General features: G+C 40.8%; 1 protein-coding gene across 2 annotated transcripts in view; it reads left to right on the top strand.

Moving 5' to 3' along the window:
• LOC144600954 (carbohydrate sulfotransferase 15-like) overlaps nt 1-20,896 on the top strand; it is a 76,777-nt gene that overhangs the window by 20,895 nt on the left and 34,986 nt on the right. For both annotated transcript variants that reach the window (XM_078412857.1, XM_078412858.1), the window contains exon 2: nt 14,482-15,197. In XM_078412857.1, coding sequence (XP_078268983.1) covers nt 14,700-15,197 — 498 coding nt within the window. In that variant the 5' untranslated portion in view covers nt 14,482-14,699. The remainder of the gene's footprint in view (nt 1-14,481; nt 15,198-20,896) is intronic.

Genomic DNA, 20,896 nt, shown 5'->3' with positions numbered 1-20,896 from the left:
GTGCGAAAATGCTCGTCTCCTGCTCAATGGTAACCAAAACCAGCAAGTTCTGAGAACTTGCTGTTACTTACAATAATGCTGACAGAGTGAAAACTGCCGTGGTATCCATGATGCCGGTGAGGTTTAAAAAAAAACTGGAACTTTAATCTGTGTACTTTGAGTAAATCTTTCCAAGGAAATTAAACTGGTCTTATTTTCATATCAGTTTAAGTATACCATTTGAATTATTCTACTTAGTGAGATTTTATTTTCCCTGACTGTCCTTGAACTGACGGTAGTTTCAGCTGTAAATGCATCCGCTTATTGGTTTGTCAATAATCATCGGTGACTGTCTGCCTTTGATACTCACACAGACTGATGTTCTGCACACGCCCCATTTATTTATCAATAATTCTTCCATTTGGTTCCGAGTTTTGGAACGCTCGACCTGTAATCAGGATTGATCTTACCTACAAAGTGGTAGAGTTGATCTTACCCACAAAGTTATTGTATAAAATCATTCTGAGAAAAGATTTATATTAAAAATTAGGAAAATAATTTTCCAGGATAGGAAACGGATTATAACCTGCACTGGGACGGACTTTGCTAAGAACTGGTCATTGGAGAAGGTTTAAATATATAATTCACTGTTTTTCATAATGATGAGGGTTTCTTTGATATCGGCCAGCTAGTTCAGCTTGTGAAGTAGAGCAGTTGAAACTGGTGATCAAGTTGAGTTGTCACAGCAGTTAAAAAGTTACATCAAACTCTGAATCTCAAGCATAAAATCCCCATTGAAACCTGCAGTACTGGACATGATATTTCTGATGAGGAGCAGCCTTTCAGTGCTGAAGTTGTTATGTCAATCGTGTGTATAGGACGTTTCTGTGGGTTTACTGAAGCAGATACAAAATTGAAACCTTAAAGCACGATGTGACTGGTACTAAACGTTGTTCTGTCACTACAGGATGATCATTGCATTAATTCCCTAATGTGTTATTCCAATCTACTTTGAAAGGCAGAAAATCATGCTTCTTTGACCAAGCACCTTTGTACATTTATTTGACAATGGCTTATTTCAGGCCTAATGTTCCAGTTGTTTTAATAGTCATGGTCTTTCTTTGAGAAAGGGAGTTCCAGATATCGCTGACTTCTGTGCAATGAAGTGATTTTTCCACCTGTTTCAATGGTTCTAATTTTATGATGATGCCTTTTTTTTCTCCATTTCCCTCATTGGAGAAAATAATTTCTCTGTCCATCCTGTCCAATCCTTTTCAAAGCAGCAAGTAAAATTGTTATGCTGTGCTTGGCTTCCATATCATGCTTAAACTATCCCAAAAGCAATAAGCGACAATATTATTCACCCATTCCTTCTCTCCAGAGATGCTGCCTGCCCGCTGAGTTACTCCAGCTTCTTGTGGCTATCATCAGATTAAACCAGCATCTGCAGTTCCTTCTTACACAATATTATTCACTTTACCCCTGAAACATCGTTATAATGGCTAAAGGCAATGGACACAGAAAAGGAACATAAAACATGGAATAATATAGCACAGAAACAGGCCCTTCGATCCGCAATGTCTGTGCCAAACATGATGCCAAGACCAACTTTTAGCCGCTTCACATAATCCATATCTATCCATTTCCTGCATGAGCATGTCCCTATCCAAATGTCTCTCAAATGCCATTATTGTATCTGCGTCCACCACCAATCCTGAAATGTATTCCAAGTACTCGCCACCCTCCGTGTAAAGACTCGTCATCATTTCTCACTCTAATAACACTCCGGCAATAGCACAGAAGACTTGTGCTCCAGAACTAGTAGAGGCAGAGGAGCGGGGTTGGAGTGTAAGAGTGCGTCCAGTGGAGGTGGGGTGCAGGGGCTTTGTAGCCAGTTCCACTGCAAGACTCCTGGGGGAAGTTGGAGTCAGAGGGCAGGCCCAAAGGAGGGCAATCAAAGAACTTGCAAATGCCGCCGAACGGAGCAGTCACTGGCTGTGGCTGAAAAGAAAAGATACTGTCTGGGCTGTCACGTGACCATCTTGAGGCTAACCATAAGACACACACCCAGGTCTGATCACCCTGCGGTGGGCCTGCCTCAACTGAGGGTGTCTTGTGATAAAAGGCCGAAACACCCAGTGGCGTTGAGGTACACAACTGAAGATGTGTCGGAATGGTAGCAACATCACCTAGTGGTCACCCCCAAGAACAACACCAGTCAATTGTAGTGCAAACCTTAGGGATTGTAACATCTAGTCCTACTAATCATTCCCTTGGCCAAGATTTCCAGTACAGCTTCATCCCTGACAATGTCGAAAATACTCCAGGCGTGTCCTGTCGACTAAAAGTAGGACAAATCCAATGCAGACAATTGCCGTTCCATTAGCTTATTCTCGATCGGGAGCAAAACGAGGGAAGGGAGAATCAATAGTGCTGTAAAATGGCGTTTGCTCAGCAGAACCCTGCTCACAGAAGCTCAGTATGTGAATTCTCAAAGTCACTCAGCTCCTGACCTCATTACAGAGCTGAACTCCTGTGTTGAAGTAAGAGTAACTGCTGTTGACAAGAAGGCAGCATTTGATCAAGTGCAAGGAGCCCTGCCTAAACTGGCAATTGGGTGTAGAATTTAGCAATTGGTTTGCCTAGATAACTTTCACTAACATAATTCAGTCCACTACAAACATCTCACTTTAAGTTGGTTGGCAATGAAAGCTGGTCCTCTTGTGAAGCAAGTAGCTTCATTTGAATTTTAATTGAGTTTTAATTGGATGGCAATATTGCTGACTACTCTCATGGTTAGTTTTTTCAGAACGTGCTTGAAAAGTTTAAGCTGCAGCACTTCCATTATCTCCATTTGTGTTTTACATTTAAATTGAGCATTTTTTATGTTCATACTTCAATAAAGTGAATTTAACTACAGCAGTGGATATGAATCAGCATTTTAAAAATATATCTTGAGATCAAAGCATAAGTACAGCATAGGGCAGTTTGTATTCAAGATTAAAGGATACGATGGCATTTATATGACTAGCTTGACAACAACGTTGATAATTTAAATATGTGATATTTTCAGAGCTGTAACAAAATTGTGCAGCTATGAACTTTACATTGGGATGGAATGACGCTGCTAATCCTTGGTTTGTCTAATAATTGAGTTTGCATTGACATAAATCTCTCTGCCTGTATGTGTTGAAGATACTTTTGATTTGCTTTGAGTGAAGGTTCAGGTGCATGACAATCCCTGCACTTTCATTGTTGCTATTTCAAGTACCCGTGAACCATGGTGTATCATGAGGCCAGTGACAGTTTTGTTTCTCTATTTCTGTATCTTTATGAGGAAGGCCTATTCCAGGGGAAAAAGGCAATGTTACTACTTAATAAAACAATAGCCCCTGTTTAACCCAACGCTGGTGATTAATTATATCATCTAATCCCAAATTTAAACCGAATTCATCCATCCTCTTTTCTAATTTCTTAAAATGCCTTCCGTCACACTGAATGGCCTAGGCTTCTGATCCTGGAGCTGAGAAGACCCATGGCCGTATTTACTGTAGTTCTCTCACCTTTTATTTCACTGAACTTTCCACAGTGCCCTGTAGCTATTGTCCTAGCCGGGACTACCTTACTGTCACCTCTGAGTGCTGAAGGTAAAGAGCTTCCTGGACTGCTGGCTCATCATTTACTGAGAGGTAAAACATGAGAGGTAAAAACATTTCCATTCGAAGCTTGCGTGGGGCTACAATATCCACACAGTTACAATGGTAATGAATGTAGGGCATTTTGAATGAAATAAACAGGAAGAGTTCTTCCGCTCATCGTTTCCTCAATAAGTTGTTTTAATAGCAAGAGACACCGATTAAGTAAAATAAAGTTGAGTACAAGGAAGCAGCTGTGGAACCTGAACACCATCATGAAGCCTGTGGCTGGAAGGCCTGTTTCTGCCTTACGGATGTTACAGGCGAGAACTTCTTTACTTTGATCCAATGTTGTTATGTGATAAATATCATTTCATATATGTTACATGTTTACCTGACTAATACATGGTCAGGTTTATTAATACATGGTCAAGTTTATTGTCACATGCACAAATAAAGTGAGGTAGAGGTACAATTAAATTGTTTGCTTGGTGTTCAGTGCCATCACCAACTCCATGCATATCTTGGGTTCAGGTTAGTTTAGGTGTATTATTATCACATGCAGAGAGGTAGAGTGAAAAACCTTATTTTGTCCCTAGAGTGTAGGATAGAACTTGTGTATAGGTGATCGTTCAGTGTGTACTCAGTGGGCTGAAGGGCATGTTTCCACACTCTATCTCTAAACTAATCTAAACTCAAAGATATTCAAAATATCATTAAAAATATATATATTCTTTGTGAATTGCTATGCTTTTTCCTGTGCTGTATGCTTGTTGATTACTTGCTTTCAAATTAAAGGGTGGAATCTACGCTACCTGGAGATATTTTTCTGAATCTTTTATTATCTAATATATTTTTGCTTGTGTCCAAAATCCAAAGATCTCGATTCTCGAGTTTAATCCTTTATGACATTATGTATACTTTGGTTCACCATCCAGATAAAGCTGTATAAAAATAATTTAATGATGCACAAGAGATTGCAGATGCTAGAATCTTGAGCAAAAAAATTAGTGCTGGAGGAACTCAGTAGGTCAGGCTGAGATCCTCCAGCATTTCCCACGTGGACAGATGGCATTTCGGAACAGGATCCTTCCACAGAGCAGACTTTGTAAAGGAAACTTGTGTTCTGGAAAGGGCAGCACAGTAGCACAGTGGCGCAGGGGTAGAGTTGTTGCCTTACAGCACCAGAGACCCGGGTTTGATCCTGACTATGGGTGCTGTCTGTACGGAGCTTGTACGTTTTCTCCGGGTCCTCCGGTTTCCTCTCATACTCCAAAGACATACAGGTTGCAGGGTAATTGGCTTCTGTAAAATGTCCTTCGTGTGTAGGATAGTGCTAGTGTATGGTGTGATCGCTGGTTCAGCACTGATTCAGTGGACCGAAGGGCCTGTTACCACACTGTATCTCTTAAGTCTAAAGAAAACAAAGTAAATACATCACTGCACTTCTTCCGGTCTGAACCGGGAGACGGTCTGAACAGTTCTAACAGTTAAAATTTTACTTTGAAATGATCTAAGTCAGAGTTGCCTGTAAACAGTAGCAGAGCAGAACTGCCTCAACTAGATGATCACAGGCTTTTGAATTTCCAACATATAGTAATCGACCCAGAACAGGAGGGAATGGAATAAAGGCAAAAACCATGCATTTTGTTCTGCTTTGCAGTATCTGATGTTTCAGTGCAGATTCTTTGGAATGTTTTCACTCGTGGGGCAAACTGTATCGTTCTAACACATTTTTACATATAGTGCCTCATGCTAACTTTCTTTATCTGCACATTGAAAAGTGTTTGCCTTTAATTAATGTTCAAGCATAGTTCTTTAGAAGTAATCATTTTGAACCAGTCAGAATGAAAATAAACATGTTGGATTTGAACATCTAATGGAATGTAAAGTGCAAACAGTCATTTGTTAAATATGCATGATATCAAAATGATGTTATGCACTTTTCCGGGTTTTTCAGTCTGAAGAAGGGTCTCGACCCGAAACGTCACCCATTCCTTCTCTCCCGAGATGCGGCCTGTCCTGCTGAGTTACTCCAGCATTTTGTGAATAAATATCTTCGATTTGTACCAGCATCTGCAGTTATTTTCTTATATTTCCGGGTGGTGGAGTAGCAGGCTGATGGAAATAGGATCAGGAAAACACCTAACATTCCACTCCGGAAACAACAAAAGCAGTTCTGAATTATTTCTGTGTTCCTATGGAAGGTAGCTGATCTTAAATTGGCATGGAGAAAAGAAAAAATAGTCCTCGGATGATGTAATATTCCCTGTTATTGTTGGGTTTAAAAGGGGCCACATAATCCGAATTGTGTTAACAGACGGCTAGATCTGCACCAACGGCCAAAATTAAAATGATGTCGCCTAAGCAATAATATATTTTCCAGCTTTATATAATCTCATCAGGGTTTGAAGCAATCAACCAGAGATGTCTATCTCAGACATCATGTGGCTGGTGTTTCTAATTTGTGATCTGTGTCTGTATCCCTAAACTAAACTAAACTAAACTAAACTAAACTAAACTAAACTAAACTAAACTAAACTAAACTAAACTAAACATGAAATGAAGAGAATATATGCATTTTTACTGTGCTTTACTAACATTGACATCACATTGTAAAACACCAAATCCTCTTTGGTATTAGATCTAGATGACCATTCTTTTATATAAGCATCAAATGTTGGCATCTTTGGAAATGATCATAATTAGGTCCCAGTGGATGAATTAATCTGATGGACTGAAGCAAGATTTTACATTTTAGTGATGGAAAGCCAGAGTGATTTTTCTTTATTTCCACTCACTCTCCTAACTCGGAGATACTGAACTTACACTAATTATCATGGAATTGTAATGGGGCTAAATCTAGGATTGTTGTTGAGATATTCCTGGTATCCTGGTTCAGTTATTCACAACATCAGTTAAAGGATTATCCAGATGTTCTCTGTGCTGGAGAGTTTGTGCCTGCAAATGTGCACATCTGAAATCTCATGACAACTCTAGAATATACCTCCCATATCTTCCCGATTCTAAACAGCTAAAAAGAACGAATAGAAAATAAATGAAACTTTTCAGAGTTTCATCGCTGTAGTCAATTCTGTAAATGGTTAGCTCATAAAATATCCAACTGTAGGCCCCAATCAATTAAAGGATTACATAGTATAAGAAAATAACTGCAGATGCTGGTACAAATCGAAGGTATTTATTCACAAAATGCTGGAGTAACTCAGCAGGTCAGGCAGCATCTCGGGAGAGAAGGAATGGGTGACGTTTCGGGTCGAGACCCTTCTTCAGACTGATGTCAGGGGGGCGGGACAAAGGAAGGATATAGGTGGAGGCTCATTGTTCTCTGTGCAGATAAATACGTGCCTGCAAATGTGTTGGGCAATAATTATCATGAAACTGTACATTTGAGATAAGAAGAGATGAAAAAGAGAGATTAATGTCAATGTGTACAAAATTTATTTTCCCAAAGTCTCCCCCTCACCCACCATCACCACCATGAATCTGAAGAAGTTTCTGACTTGAAACGTCACCTGTCCATTCCCTCCACAGTTGATGCCCGTCACACCAGCATTTGGTGTTTTTACTGAGGCATAGATTGATTATAAGGAGCAATAGAGATTCCTTAGCTCCCTGTCAACATCAGCAGCAAGCTCCTTCCATGTTTTAAACCATAAAGATCATAGGATTGATTGGGCAGTGTGCAACCTAGCGGTAGGAATATTGATTTCTCTAACTTCAAGTAACCCTTGCATTTCCCTCTCTCTCCTTCCCTCCCCATCCTAGTTCTCCAATATGTTTCACTGTCTTCCTGATTAAATATTACTGATTGTATGCCTCATTGTCACCTTCCCCTCAGCTAACAATGTACCATTCTACATTTCCTTGAATCATCGTCCCCTTTGATCTGTGTTTTCACACCTTACCCTTCCATATCTCTGTCTCCATCTCCCCTAACTCAAAGTCTGAAGAAGGGTCTCAAACTGAAACGTCACCCATTCTTTCTCTCCAGAGATGCTGCTGTCCTGCTGTTACTCCAGCGTTTTGTGTCTATCTTAGGAGTGATGTGTCTTTTCACTTATGTCATCAGTCATGAGAAGAGGCTATCCAATTGATGCTGAATTATCTGTAGTTTGTCCAATAAATCTAGATTATCTTGGTATCTTGGTATCCTTGCAACCTTGCCAATCTGCATTGAATCAACCCAGTGGCTAATTTAAGAGGTTTTTGGAAGATGCATTCTTTCTACCTTAAATAACTCTAGATGTTTACACTCCAATTGCACTGATTTCCTCCTTTTGCCCCATCTAGCCATTGTCAAATCATGGATCCCAGATATTACTGAATGTCAATAATCGAGCTGGTTCGCATTCTTCACCTCTGATTTACACACCGTTGTGGTTTGTTAATAATTTGCTGCATTGGTTTTCTTCACCAGTGAGTCTTTAGCCACAGGGCGGTAAATCTATGGAATTCATTGCCACCGATGGTCGTAGGTCATAAGTGATAGGAGCAGAATTAGGCCATTAGACCCATCACGTCTGCTCCGCCATTCAATCATGGTTGATCTATTTCTCTCTCCAAACCCCATTCTCCTGCCTTCTCCTCATAACCCCTGATCCAAACGCACATCCCCCACATCCAAACGCATCATATGGTTGATGCTAACCACACAATCTTGTTACAAACTGAGAAATAAAAAGAAAGACCTGCATTTACCAGGGCTCGACAAACACAACACAACTCAGTATGTGCGCCATCTTGCGGGGTCTGGTGGGGAAGGGGTATCTTATTGAATCCCATTCTCCACCTCCACTGTCAGCATCACCACCTTGGTCTGAAGATGGTGGGTGAGGCCAGCACATTGGATATTTATAAAGCGCAGATTGATAGGTTCTTGATCAGTAAGAGTGTCACAGATGATGGAGTGAAGGTGGAAGAATGGGGTTCAGAGCAAAAAACAGATTGGCCAAGATCCAAGGTGGAGGAAACCTGATGGGCCAAATTGCCTAATTCTGCTCCATTGTAGCATGGTCTTATTGAGTCCAAATCATCCTTTTGGCTGGAATATACTTTGCAAAGTCTTGGACTTGTAAAAGACCATGACAAAAATGTGCATCTTTCTCTAAAGGGAGTGTGTGACTTGTGCAAGGCTCCCACATGGCAAGAATGGAATATGAGGTTTTGCCGAATCTTGTGGTTGGAAAGAGAGATCAGCAATTGGCGTCAAGGTGGTATAAGAAGATAACTGCAGATGCTGGTACAAATCGAAGGTTTTTATTCACAAAATGCTGGAGTAACTCAACAGGTCAGGCAGCATCTCGGGAGAGAAAGAATGGGTGACGTTTCGGGTCGAGACCCTTCTTCAGACCAAGGTGGTGATGCTGACAGTGGAGGTGGAGAATGGGATTCAATAAGATACCCCTTCCCCACCAGACCCCGCAAGATGGCGCACATACTGAGTTGTGTTGTGTTTGTCGAGCCCTGGTAAATGCAGGTCTTTCTTTTTATTTCTCAGTTTGTAACAAGATTGTATTCTTAGCATCAACCATATGATGCGTTTGGATGTGCTACTCATTATTATTGTTTATTCAATAGCTATAGCCAATTGCCAAACTTAGAAGGCAAGCCATGCAATGTATCATTTTCCAAGAATGTGGCTTCATCATTAGTTGTTTATGTTGGAACACTGTAGCCTTCTTCTTTTGATTGAGAGTAATTTTAATTTTTTGGTCTTTGAACAATAATTTACAAAAAATACTTCATTCAATGAGACTGGAATGTGCTTAGCACAAATCTCAAAATACCTGGAATCAATTTCTATCAATTTCTAATTTTTTAATATTTTAAAGATTAGAACTTGATGCTCTGCAAAGATGTAGTATAAACATGGATCTAATTTGTCCTGAGTTTCCTTTTTCTGTTACTGTTTTCTGAAACTAAACATAACAATTTAAAACCTGGGCTCAGAATTTGCTTCCAGGAGTTAAATGATGCCACTGTATGCCCACTTGACACATAGTGCTCTTTACTAATATCATGCATTCCCTGTGCCAAGACCATCTCCTTTCCCAGCACCCACTGCTGTCAGGCAGAGATTAGATGGGCCGAATGGCCCAATACTGCTCCTATCACTTATGAACTCACTTATGAGCAAAGGTATCCGTGGCACCCGGCAAATGTGTGGTTTTCCAAGAAGGATGGGTAGCCCATCATGTGAAACGAATGCTCATTAACACGAAACTAGAAGCCAATTTTTAATTTTCTTCTTCATCGTCTGCATGTCTAACACGACAATCTTCTGCATGTTAAGTTGTCTTTTGGCTTCATTAGTTCCTCCAGGATATGAATCCCTGTACAGAAGACCTTCCAATGGTAAATCCCTCAATGGATCACCATTTAAGCCAAGGCCTGACTAGGCCATCTGTCAAGGGGCTATAATTTTTCTGGAAGTCTCAGATGGAGACAAATATGCAATTAAATTAAATATGCTAGGATTTTTTTAAACAATTAAAATGTTTTTTTTTAAAACAAGACTCTTAAAAAAAACACTTGCTCCTCTTAAATTAGTTTAAAAAAATTGTGAAAACCCCTTTTACGTGCATCTGTCCGTCTCCAGTTAAATAAATGGGTCTCTATTTCAAAGCCAGGTCTGACCAGTGTAGTTTGTGTGCAGAGTACCAGGAAAATGTAAACGTTTGAGCTTTGTCACATAACTTCATGCTAGTTCGGCACTGGATCTCAAATGTAAATATAATACAATCAGGTGTATTGGAGGACATTGCATTTACTTGGGAACTCTTGAATCTCAGCAGAGTCACAGAGGTAAATGGTTCCTTAACACCTAACAGTGGTTGATTTGAACCACTATACAATGTGCTGAATAAGTATTGGGCCTTTGACACATATTTATGATAGAAACGGAAATATCAAAGGTAACATTTTGTTAAGTAAAAGATATCTTTGAAATATTTGTGTCAAGGAATGATAATATCTGCACTTAAGATTGGTATCCTAGGGGGTCATAAGGGCAATAAAGATAATTTCATAGAACACGGAACAGTACATCATAGCAACAGGCCCTTGGCCCACAATGTCCATGCCACTGCTTATGTCACCAAAAATTAGAGACAGGCCTCAGACTATCTTTAATTGGACTCTATTGGTCTTTACCTTGCACTAAATGTTATTCCCTTTATCCTGTATCTGTACACTGTGGACCGCCTGATTGCAATCATGTATAGTCTTTCGACTGGATAGCACGCGTCAAAAAGCTTTGCACTGTAGCTCGGTACACGTGACAATAAACTAAATGAAGTTATAAGATTTTCAAAGTTTCTTCTTGTCAGATTAGCTGAGAACTATTTAAAATTCACATCAACTCTATTGATATTGGCTTGATTGTGGTGGAGAAGCCCACAAGCAGTGCAACTGGCAAAGAGTCACTGGACAGAGATTCAGAATTTTGGAGCTGGGCTAATCATGCACATAAATTCCATGGTTTTCAGCATTAGGGTGAACATCTGTAGCTGTCTCATCTTTACTGCTGCAGAGCCCAGACCATAGTGATGGGTCACTTGCAACATCTGCTGGAGTGATCATCTAAGCTGTTCTCAGCAAAGCAGGAACAGCAACATCATCGTTTAATTTTAGTGAAGCAGGAAATGAGATTGTCACTGTCGATCCTGTCTTGTGGTAAGACTGCAGAACAACAATCATTAAGCAAGACCTCAAGTTTCATACTGCAGTGCATAAACATTTTTGAAGATCGATAGACCAAGGACATTTTTTATGTTACTTTACATAATCTTGAGATTCTCCATGACCTCTAAATATCCTTGGGCTCTGTGTTATTTGTATTTAGAAAGCTGTCTATGTCTTTTTTGCTGCAGAAATATGTTATAGCACATTTTTGTTTACTTTCTTGGCATTAATCTCTTATTTTGAGTTGTTCTTCCTGGAGTGAAGAAGAACACTACACATGTTGTGGAGATGCGTGCTGTGCTTTGGAACTAATGTCGTGCATTTTTAAAATTTGTTTCGACTTTTGCCTTGGCTTTTAAACAGAATAGATTGACTATCTTCCCTTTTATTTATATCACATTCATCTCTTCTCTTAGACATCAGCATAAATTTAAACTTAGAAACATCGAAACACAAAAAAGGAATAGGCCCTTCGGGCTTTCGAGTCTGACTTGCCATTGATATAGAATTGCCTGATCACCTATCTCAAGATTCCCACCTTCTCTGCACCCTATCATTCCTTTATCTACTTCCTCAAGGGTGTTCTGTGATTTGGCCTCCACATCTCTCTGGGATCGCATATCCCAGCAGTTTATCACCATCTGAGTGAAGTCATTTCATCTCATCTGAGTCCTGAATCTCTTGTCCTGTGACTTAATACTGAAGCTCTTCATTCCACACTTCTCAGATAAGGGGAACAGATTTGCCAAATCCAGACAGCTAGGTTTTGATTAGATCCCTTCTCTTTCTTCAAAGTTCAAATGGAAGTACAGCTACTTGACTATCACTCCTGATATACCAGTTCTGCCAAACCAGGAATCAGCCTAGTGACTTTATTGATGTACTCCCTCTTGGAAGGTATATCCATAGATGAGGAATAGGTTGCATATTGACAAGGACAGACAATTCGGCTGACAATCTAGGCACAATTTGACAAATTCTGATCAGATAAAACTACTGGATCACCAATTTTAATGCCTACTCCCTGGGATATATTGATATTTAATTAAAGGCACTAAGCACCCCCGATGATACATGAAGTAATTGTATGTCATTTTGAGATCTGCCCTCTCCCTCGGTCTCTCGGTGAAGACTCTCGCAAAAGACTCTCATCTCTCGCAAAAGCTTTAAACTTGCATGCCCCTCCCTTGTCTGACTCGCTGTGGGAATTGTAAACATCTTTTCACAAGTTTACAAGTTGTAGGAGTAGAATTAGTAGAACTAGGAGTTTGTACCCGTGTGGGTTTCTTCCAGGTGCTCCGGTTTCATCGCACATTCCAAAGACGGACAGGTTTGTAGGTTAATTGGCTTCTGTAAGTTCTCCCTAGTGTGTAGGATAGAACAAGTCTATGGGGAATCATTGGTCAGTGTGGACTCGGTGGGCTGAAGGGCCTGTTTCACACTGTATCACTAAATCAAACTAAAGAACATTGGATAAACCAACCACAGTCTCCTCTATCTCAATTGACTTCAGAAAACAAAGCCAGTAGGTTGATCTGCATCCTGAATAGCAATTAATTTCTGAATATATTCAAGTCAATGTTTGCTTAAATTCAATTCAACATTTCCACGGAAGCCTGTACTATAGCAACACGATAGATAAAACATTGCATATATGGTACATATCTTAAATGACCCTTTTGAAGCAAAACCTCACTGACTTAATATAGTGGCATCTGAAATCCTGCAATAATATAAATTTAAAATGAGAACTAAATGTAAACCACTGTGGATGCTGCATGTATGAGATAATGGGAGAAAATGCTCAACATACCACATGGATAACCTATCATTTTTTAAAGTAGTGAAGACAAAAAATGCAACAAGTTACAAATCAATAAGTCAAAGCTTGCTGAAGTCCTATTGCATCTTACACCTTTGCCAATTCTGACAATGACCTAAATGGTTAACTCTGCAGCTTGACCTGTTGAGTATTTCCAGCATTTTCTGTATCCTGACACATCTAGATGACCTTTATATGTAAGATGTAGCACAGTGGTGTGGAAGAAGCTAGCTGTCCAGCAAACGCCAGAGAGGCAATATATCTGCATTTTCTTTATTATGCAATATGCACAACAGTATTTGGTATCGCAGTTCAGAAATCCAGAGAGATAACCAGGCCATAGAGGCATGGTGCTCGATGAAACCCTCGCTAATTCCCATACTTGAGTTTCTCCCGCACCTCCCCACCCACCAACTGACATTCCCACACATTTATGTCTCCAACTAATATTCCCTACCTTTCTTCTGGCCCTCCGATCAATCAAGGTTCTTGATGGAGTGCCTGATGTGGCTTTTCAGCCATCTCTCCTGCCCTGATCCAACACTCTAACCCCATACCCAACCTTTCTTCGGGTCCCTGAGAGTGCGTTTTTCTTCATGAAATTGTGCAACCCAATCATTCAATGGCTACTGAAGTTCACAGCTCCAGGACATTAGACAGAAGCAGCAATGGCTGGCTGTACTGAGGCCACGTCACACACTTATTAGGACTCGCAACAGTTTATAAGTAGTTACACTTCCTTTTCCGTTAAACCTTCATGCATCCTCTGGTATCTTTGCAAGAATTGGCAGGTGATATTCTGAATAAAAAAACAAATTCAGTGCTACTAACCTTGTTAATTGCATCCTATGTGCCAAATTTCAAAAGGAATTGCAACATATTAAATGCAGTCATTTGCAATTTTCAGACAAACAGAGAAATGGGAAATAAGGGAGATCACAGGTTCTTACTGATTCTGGAAATTACTTTTTTTACATAGGACTAAATAATATGACAAAAATCACCCTTTTCTGACACAGTTTAGTTAGATTTCCTCTGATTGAATGTTTTATGTGTAAATATTTTTAGTTTTTGTAAGAGACACGATATTGAAAATTGGCAACTGAATAAAATGCCTCTGCGTGGTTGAATGCCTTTAGTCTTAGACATTAGATTCCATCATAGAATAATAATATAGTGAGTACATTCCAGTATAATCTTTCAGTGCTGACGTGTATTGCTGTTGCAACACTGCCGGATGAATGCATATAATGCAGCATATAAGGGTTTAAAAACACTAGGAAGTGTAGTGCAAACACAGAGTGGTGCTTTATATTTATTGCAGGTTTTCTCTTTCTACAGGTACATTTTCAAGATTGATTGTCTTCACTGAGTGACGTCAGGAAAGTATCCAAATGGCTTGGGAGCAAGGTTGAGTAAAGTTACGTTTCAAATGAGGCCATTTCAATGGTAGGATGCCAACAGCAATTGGTCAAGGACTTCAAGTGGAGATGTAGTAACTTGATACATAGGTGCTATGAACCGATGCTTTACCTTCACAAGCTTCATGACCAAGTAAAATGCATTCAGCACCTAAATGTACAGAAAATAAACTTGCTTCATTTGCTTGTAAAAAAGACTTTCAGAAACCGCCTCGACTATTTTATGAAGCTGAGCGACAACTAATGAATTTGCTTGCAACACTGAAGGTCAAAGCAGAACGCAGGTTTAAATGGAGTGGATATATTTTTGCGTGGAAAGCAAAACTGGGCACCCTGTTTTTGGGTGTAATAATACTATGCCTCATAATGGCATCTTATATTTTAACCAGAGACCAACAGAGACTACTGCTCACTCCATCCCCATTCCAATACAGTACCAGCACAAATAACGACTTCCTAGAACTGGACTCGATAGAAATTGAGGATGACGGTGACGATTTTTCCTCACCGATAAATTGGTTGGGAGACAGCAATTATTTAAAAACTGAACTCATTATCGAAACCCGCAATTCCAAACTTCAGCTCATGCCAAGGAAACTGCCACAGTGGGATGATCTTGTCAAACAAGAAGCGCATGTAAGTTGGAATTCATTTTTCTGTTGCTGTTTGTTTGCTCATAAGATATCATCAGGCATTGCTTGAACAGCTTTGCAACCTTAAGACTTTAAAATTAAAGGTATAGAGTGCTCAACAAATTTAATAAAATCATTCAGGTATCTTAAGAATCTAGCTCTGAGCTGTGATCTGTGACCAATACCACACATAGAAACATAGAAACATAGAAAATAGGTGCAGGAGTAGGCCATTCGGCCCTTCGAGCCTGCACCGCCATTCAATATGATCATGGCTGATCATCCAGCTCAGTAACCTGTACCTGCCTTCTCTCCATACCCCCTGATCCCTTTAGCCACAAGGGCCACATCTAACTCCCTCTTAAATATAGCCAATGAACTGGCCTCAACTACCTTCTGTGGCAGGGAATTCCACAGACTCACCACTCTCTGTGTGAAGAAATGTTTTCTCATCTCGGTCCTAAAAGACTTCCCCCTTATCCTTAAGCTGTGACCCCTAGTTCTGGACTTCCCCAACATCGGGAACAATCTTCCCGCATCTAGCCTCTCCAACCCCTTAAGAATTTTATATGTTTCTATAAGATCCCCCCTCAGTCTTCTAAATTCCAGCGAGTATAAGCCTAGTCTATCCAGTCTTTCTTCATATGAAAGTCCTGCCATCCCAGGAATCAATCTGGTGAACCTTCTCTGTACTCCCTCTAAGGCTGGAATGTCTTTCCTCAGATTAGGAGACCAAAACTGTACACAATACTCCAGGTGCGGTCTCACCAAGGCCCTGTACAACTGCAGCAGAACCTCCCTGCTCCTAAACTCAAATCCTCTTGCTATGAATGCTAATACACACATGTTAGGTTTACAAGTTGGACCATGGAGCTAACTGGTTAGAATTACTAAAACGGTGGTTCTGACCAAGACTCTAAAGTTTAATCTTTCATGTATCCAATATTGGATAACCTTGCCCATCTGGAGGTGTAGCATTTTTATAGTATTTGGAATGGATACATAAACTGCACAATACTTTTTCTCAATTTACATAGCAACATGTAAAATCATAAATTAAAATCCTGATCCACAATCAAACTCTTGCATACATTTCGTGGTTCAGTTTAGTTTAGAGATTCAGTGCGGAAACAGGCCTTTTGGCCCACCGGGTCCGTGCCGATCAGCGACCCCCGGACATTAACACTATCCTACACACACGAGGGACAATTTTTACATTTGCCCAGCCAATTAACCTACAAACCTGGACGTCTTTGGAATGAGGGAGGGAACCGAAGATCTTGGAGAAAATCCACACAGGTCACGGGGAGAACGTACAAACTCCGTACAGACAGCACCCGTAGTCAGGATCGAACCCAGGTCTTCGGCGCTGTTAGGAGGAACTCTACCGCTGTGCCATCGTGCCACCCTGTTCCCAACAGTTAAATGTGCTAACCTCTTTTAAAAATAAGGGGAACGAAAACTTTTAAAACTCACTGCATGTGGTCTATTGGCTATTGTCATCTACACTGTAACACAACAGCACATCACAGCATCTAATGGAGTATTTGTTCACTCACAATTGCACTCACTGCCATAATCTTCAGTAAGAATGCACAAAATTGGAAAATGTATCTTGAATTTTATAGAACCAAATACGCTTTGAACTAGAGAGTACTAGGATGTACCTTTAGAAAGGAGATGAGGAGGAATGGCTTAATTCGGCTCCTATAAATTATGAACTTATGAGAAAGGTGCAAAGTGCATCTTGGTTCACACATCAGTCCACAAAGAACAGACCAAAATACTAAACACATGCTAAGTTTTTTCTACAAACATTCCATCAGTGATGTGCTTGAGAGGTTATTACCATGGGCTCAGTTTTCAATGACAAGGCAAACACTGTGATCTTTCCCCATAGAGTCTTTGCAGCATCTGCACACAACTTCAGCTCATCCCTCAATAGAACATTCAATTGGAATCATATCCAAGCATTAAAAGTCCAGCCGATGTTGGTTTATCTCATTATCCTAGTTGCAGCACATCTAGATCAGAGTCTTGTGTTATACGGATGCTTGGATTGAACCTTAACAAAGACAATAGACCTTCTTGACAATCACGCACATCAAAAGTAGGTGTGATCTCATCTCCACTGCAACCACCAGAGGATTAGATGACAGTGGGATTGAGACTCTAGTTGTACGTGAAGTTCTGACAGGGACGACTCTTCTGTAACTACCAAAGCAAGGTCTTGGCGCTTGTCAAAGAGCTATAGTTATGAGCATTCTACTTTGGGGAAGCATCCAACAGAATCCACTCTCTCCTTTTCTCACAGGGCTTTGATGACATTCTGTGCAAACCACTGCCTGATTGATTTGTGGTCAAAGATGTTTTTCTGCACATTTTTTTCTGCAAGGCCCAGATGGTGCAGCACAAGCCAACTGAAGGGAAACTTCATTCACAGCAACATGGCTCAGCCCATGCTTCATAGCACCGGGGATAGGCAGACCCCTGCAAGCGGCAAAAGTTGGTGTTTGTGTACCCTGGAACAGTGCATGGTTCTTACACATTTTTTCCAAAATATACATTATTCATGAAATAAGTTAAAGGAATAGAACATGGCAGTGTCTTCATTTACTGCACCAAGCATCTCATTATATTTGCTTACAATATTTACAGTTTGTCAACATGTCATCACATTTTCTGTTCCAAACATTTCAAAGTTGCCAAGAGGCTGTCCTTCTTTCCTAGTATTTTCAGTAGTACAATAAATTGATTTGTTCACACTGAGGAGATACACTCAAGAATTGTGGCAAACATTAAGTCTATTTTTAGCACAAGGATGATTTTAATTTCCTATATTTACATGCGTATTTTCTTATGGTTCAGCCCATCGATTCTGTATTAGGCCTCTGAGCAATCTCATCAATCCCATTCCCCCACTGATTTACCTGCAACCTATGGGCGGCACGGTGGCGCAGCGGTAGAGTTGCTGCCTTGCAGCACCGGAGACCCGGGTTCGATCCCGAATGCGGGTGCTGTCTATATGGAGTTTGTACATTCTCCCCGTGACCTGCGTGGGTTTTCTCCAAGACCTTTGGTTTCCTCCCACACTCCAAAGACGTAAAGATTTGTAGGTTAAATGGCTTGGTGTATGTGTAAAATTGTCCCTAGTATGTGTAGGATAGTGTTGGTGTGGTCAGTGCGGACTTGGTGGGCCAATGGGCCTACTTCTGCGCTGTATCTCTAAACTTAACTAAGCTATTCTTTCCTGTATGCCCATCAACTCCATTCTGATTCTTCTATCCCCGACCAAGTAATTTACTCTAGTCATTCACCTATCAATACGTCCCTGGCATGTGGAAGCAAAGCAGAACATCTATGTAACTACATGGTGTGCAAGCTCCACAGAGCGCCCAAGGGAAGGATTGAACCTTAATCGCTGGTGCTGCCACTTAGTGACTTTCCACATCTCCGTCAAAGAAATCTCAGAAACCTCCTTTTGAACTAATTATATGATAGAAGAAGAAGAATTATTCTCTAGAGTTATTCCAAAGTTATATCAATTCAACAGTACTTTGCACACACCAAGGTCCCTCAATCAACAGCAGGGCAGATAGAACAGACAACAATACAGCACAAGAGCAGTCCCTTCGGCCCACAATGTCTGTGCCAAACATGATGCCAAGACCATCATTTATCTATCTGCACATCCATCCATTCCCTCTATATCCATATGCTTATCCAAAAGTCTTTTGAATGCCACTAACATCTGCTTCAACACACCACACACACAGTGGGCACCAGGCATTTACCACCCTCTGTGTTTAAAAAAAAAAACTTGCCCTGTACAATTTCTTTAAACTTTGTACCACTCACCATAAAAGCTCTGCCCTCTAGTATTTGAAATTTCCAACCTGGGAAAAGGATTCTGATTGCCTACCCTATCTATGCCTCTCATAATTTTACATACCTCTAACGGGTCTTCCCGCAATCCGGCATTCCAGGGAAAACAATCCAAGTCTGTCCAACCTCTCCCTGTAGCTAATACCCCCTAATCCAGGCATCCTTTTGGTAAACCTCCTCTGCACCCTTTCCCAAGCCTACATAGCCTTCCTCTAATGGGACCACCAGAACTGCATGCATTGCTCCAAATGCAGCCTACCCAAAGCTACAAATGACTTCCTGACTTTTATACTCAATGCCCCGACCTACTTGTGTTGCCATTTTCTGGCAGTTATGGGCATGTACCTCAAAATCCCTCTGTGCATCAATGCTGTTAAGGGTCATGCCATTAATTGTATATTTTCCCTTCACAATTGACCTACCAAAGCGCAATAACTCACATTCCAAGTGCCATTTCTCCATCCATTTCCCTAGTTGATCTATATCCTTCTGCATACTTTGACAGCCTTCGTCAGAGTCTGTGACCTGGTGTCAATAGTCAATAGTCAATTTATTTGTCACATACACATAAATGTGCAGTGAAATGAAAAATTACCCGCAGTTCAACAATAAGACCAATAAGAATAATCAATAAAATGCAATAACACATACAATCATAAACCAACACCAAACAAAAGAAACATCCATCACAGTGAGTCTCCTCCAGTCACCTTCTCACTGTGTCATCAGCAAATTAACTAGCCAACCTGTTTACGTCCAAGACTAATTATCTTTTTAACTTTGCAATGTTTATTAATGGCATATTCTTACTTGGGATGCTTCTTCGTCTACTTCCTTGAAATCCTTTTAACCTATAATCAATAGACAATAGGTGCAGGAGTAGGCCATTCGGATGAGAGAGGAAACCGAAGCAAATCCTGTTGTTAGGTTTTGAAAGGCAGTATTAACCCACATATATTCTAAACTGTGCATGAAAGCTCTGCCACTAAGCCATGATGATGCTTGGAAATGGTGTACACTATGTTTTCTGGCAGAGTCAGGCTGCAGTCTGCTTTTGGCACAAACCAAATGGCATGCCCCTGAGGGTATCTAAAATTTAGTTTTGTATTTCATCTCAATAATTTGGGGGCAGCAGAGTGGCACAGCTGGTAGAGCTGCTGCCTCACAGTGCTGGAGACCCAACTACGATCCTGACCTCGGGTGCTGTCTGTGTGGTGTTTGCATATTCTCCCTCTGACCTCAAAGGTTTCCTCCAGGTGCTTTGGTTTCCACTCTCATCCCAGACGAGTGTGGGTCTGTAGGTTAATTAGCCTCTGTAAATTGCCCCCGAGTGTGTAGAAAGAGGTATTACATGGAAATAGTGTGAAAGGGTGATCGATGGTCAGCGTGGACGGTGGTCTGAAGGTTTTTTTTCGATGCTGTATCTTTCAATTTGGGTATTGTTGACATATACAATTCCACCTCAAAAACATTGCCCGTCTCCGTCCATCCCTCTCCTCCACAGCTGCAGAAACCCTCATCCACGCCTTCATCACCTCCCGTCTGGACTACTGCAACAGCCTCCTCTATGGCTCACCCTCAAAAATCATCAGTAAACTTCAATACATTCAAAACTCCGCTGCCCGTCTACTCACCCACTCCCCGATCCATGACCATATCACCCCCGTCCTTTACAAACTCCACTGGCTCCCCATCCCCCAGAGAATCCAGTACAAAATCCTCCTCATGACCTACAAAGCCCTCCACAACCTGGCCCCATCCTACCTGACCGACCTCCTCCACAGGCACACTCCCACCTGCACCCTCCGCTCTGCTGCT

This window comes from Rhinoraja longicauda, chromosome 16, assembly GCF_053455715.1.
Source record: "Rhinoraja longicauda isolate Sanriku21f chromosome 16, sRhiLon1.1, whole genome shotgun sequence".
NCBI classification, from domain to species: Eukaryota; Metazoa; Chordata; class Chondrichthyes; order Rajiformes; family Arhynchobatidae; genus Rhinoraja; species Rhinoraja longicauda.
The sequence above is the reverse complement of the archived record's forward strand: the minus strand, read 5'-3'. Positions and strand labels throughout refer to the sequence as shown.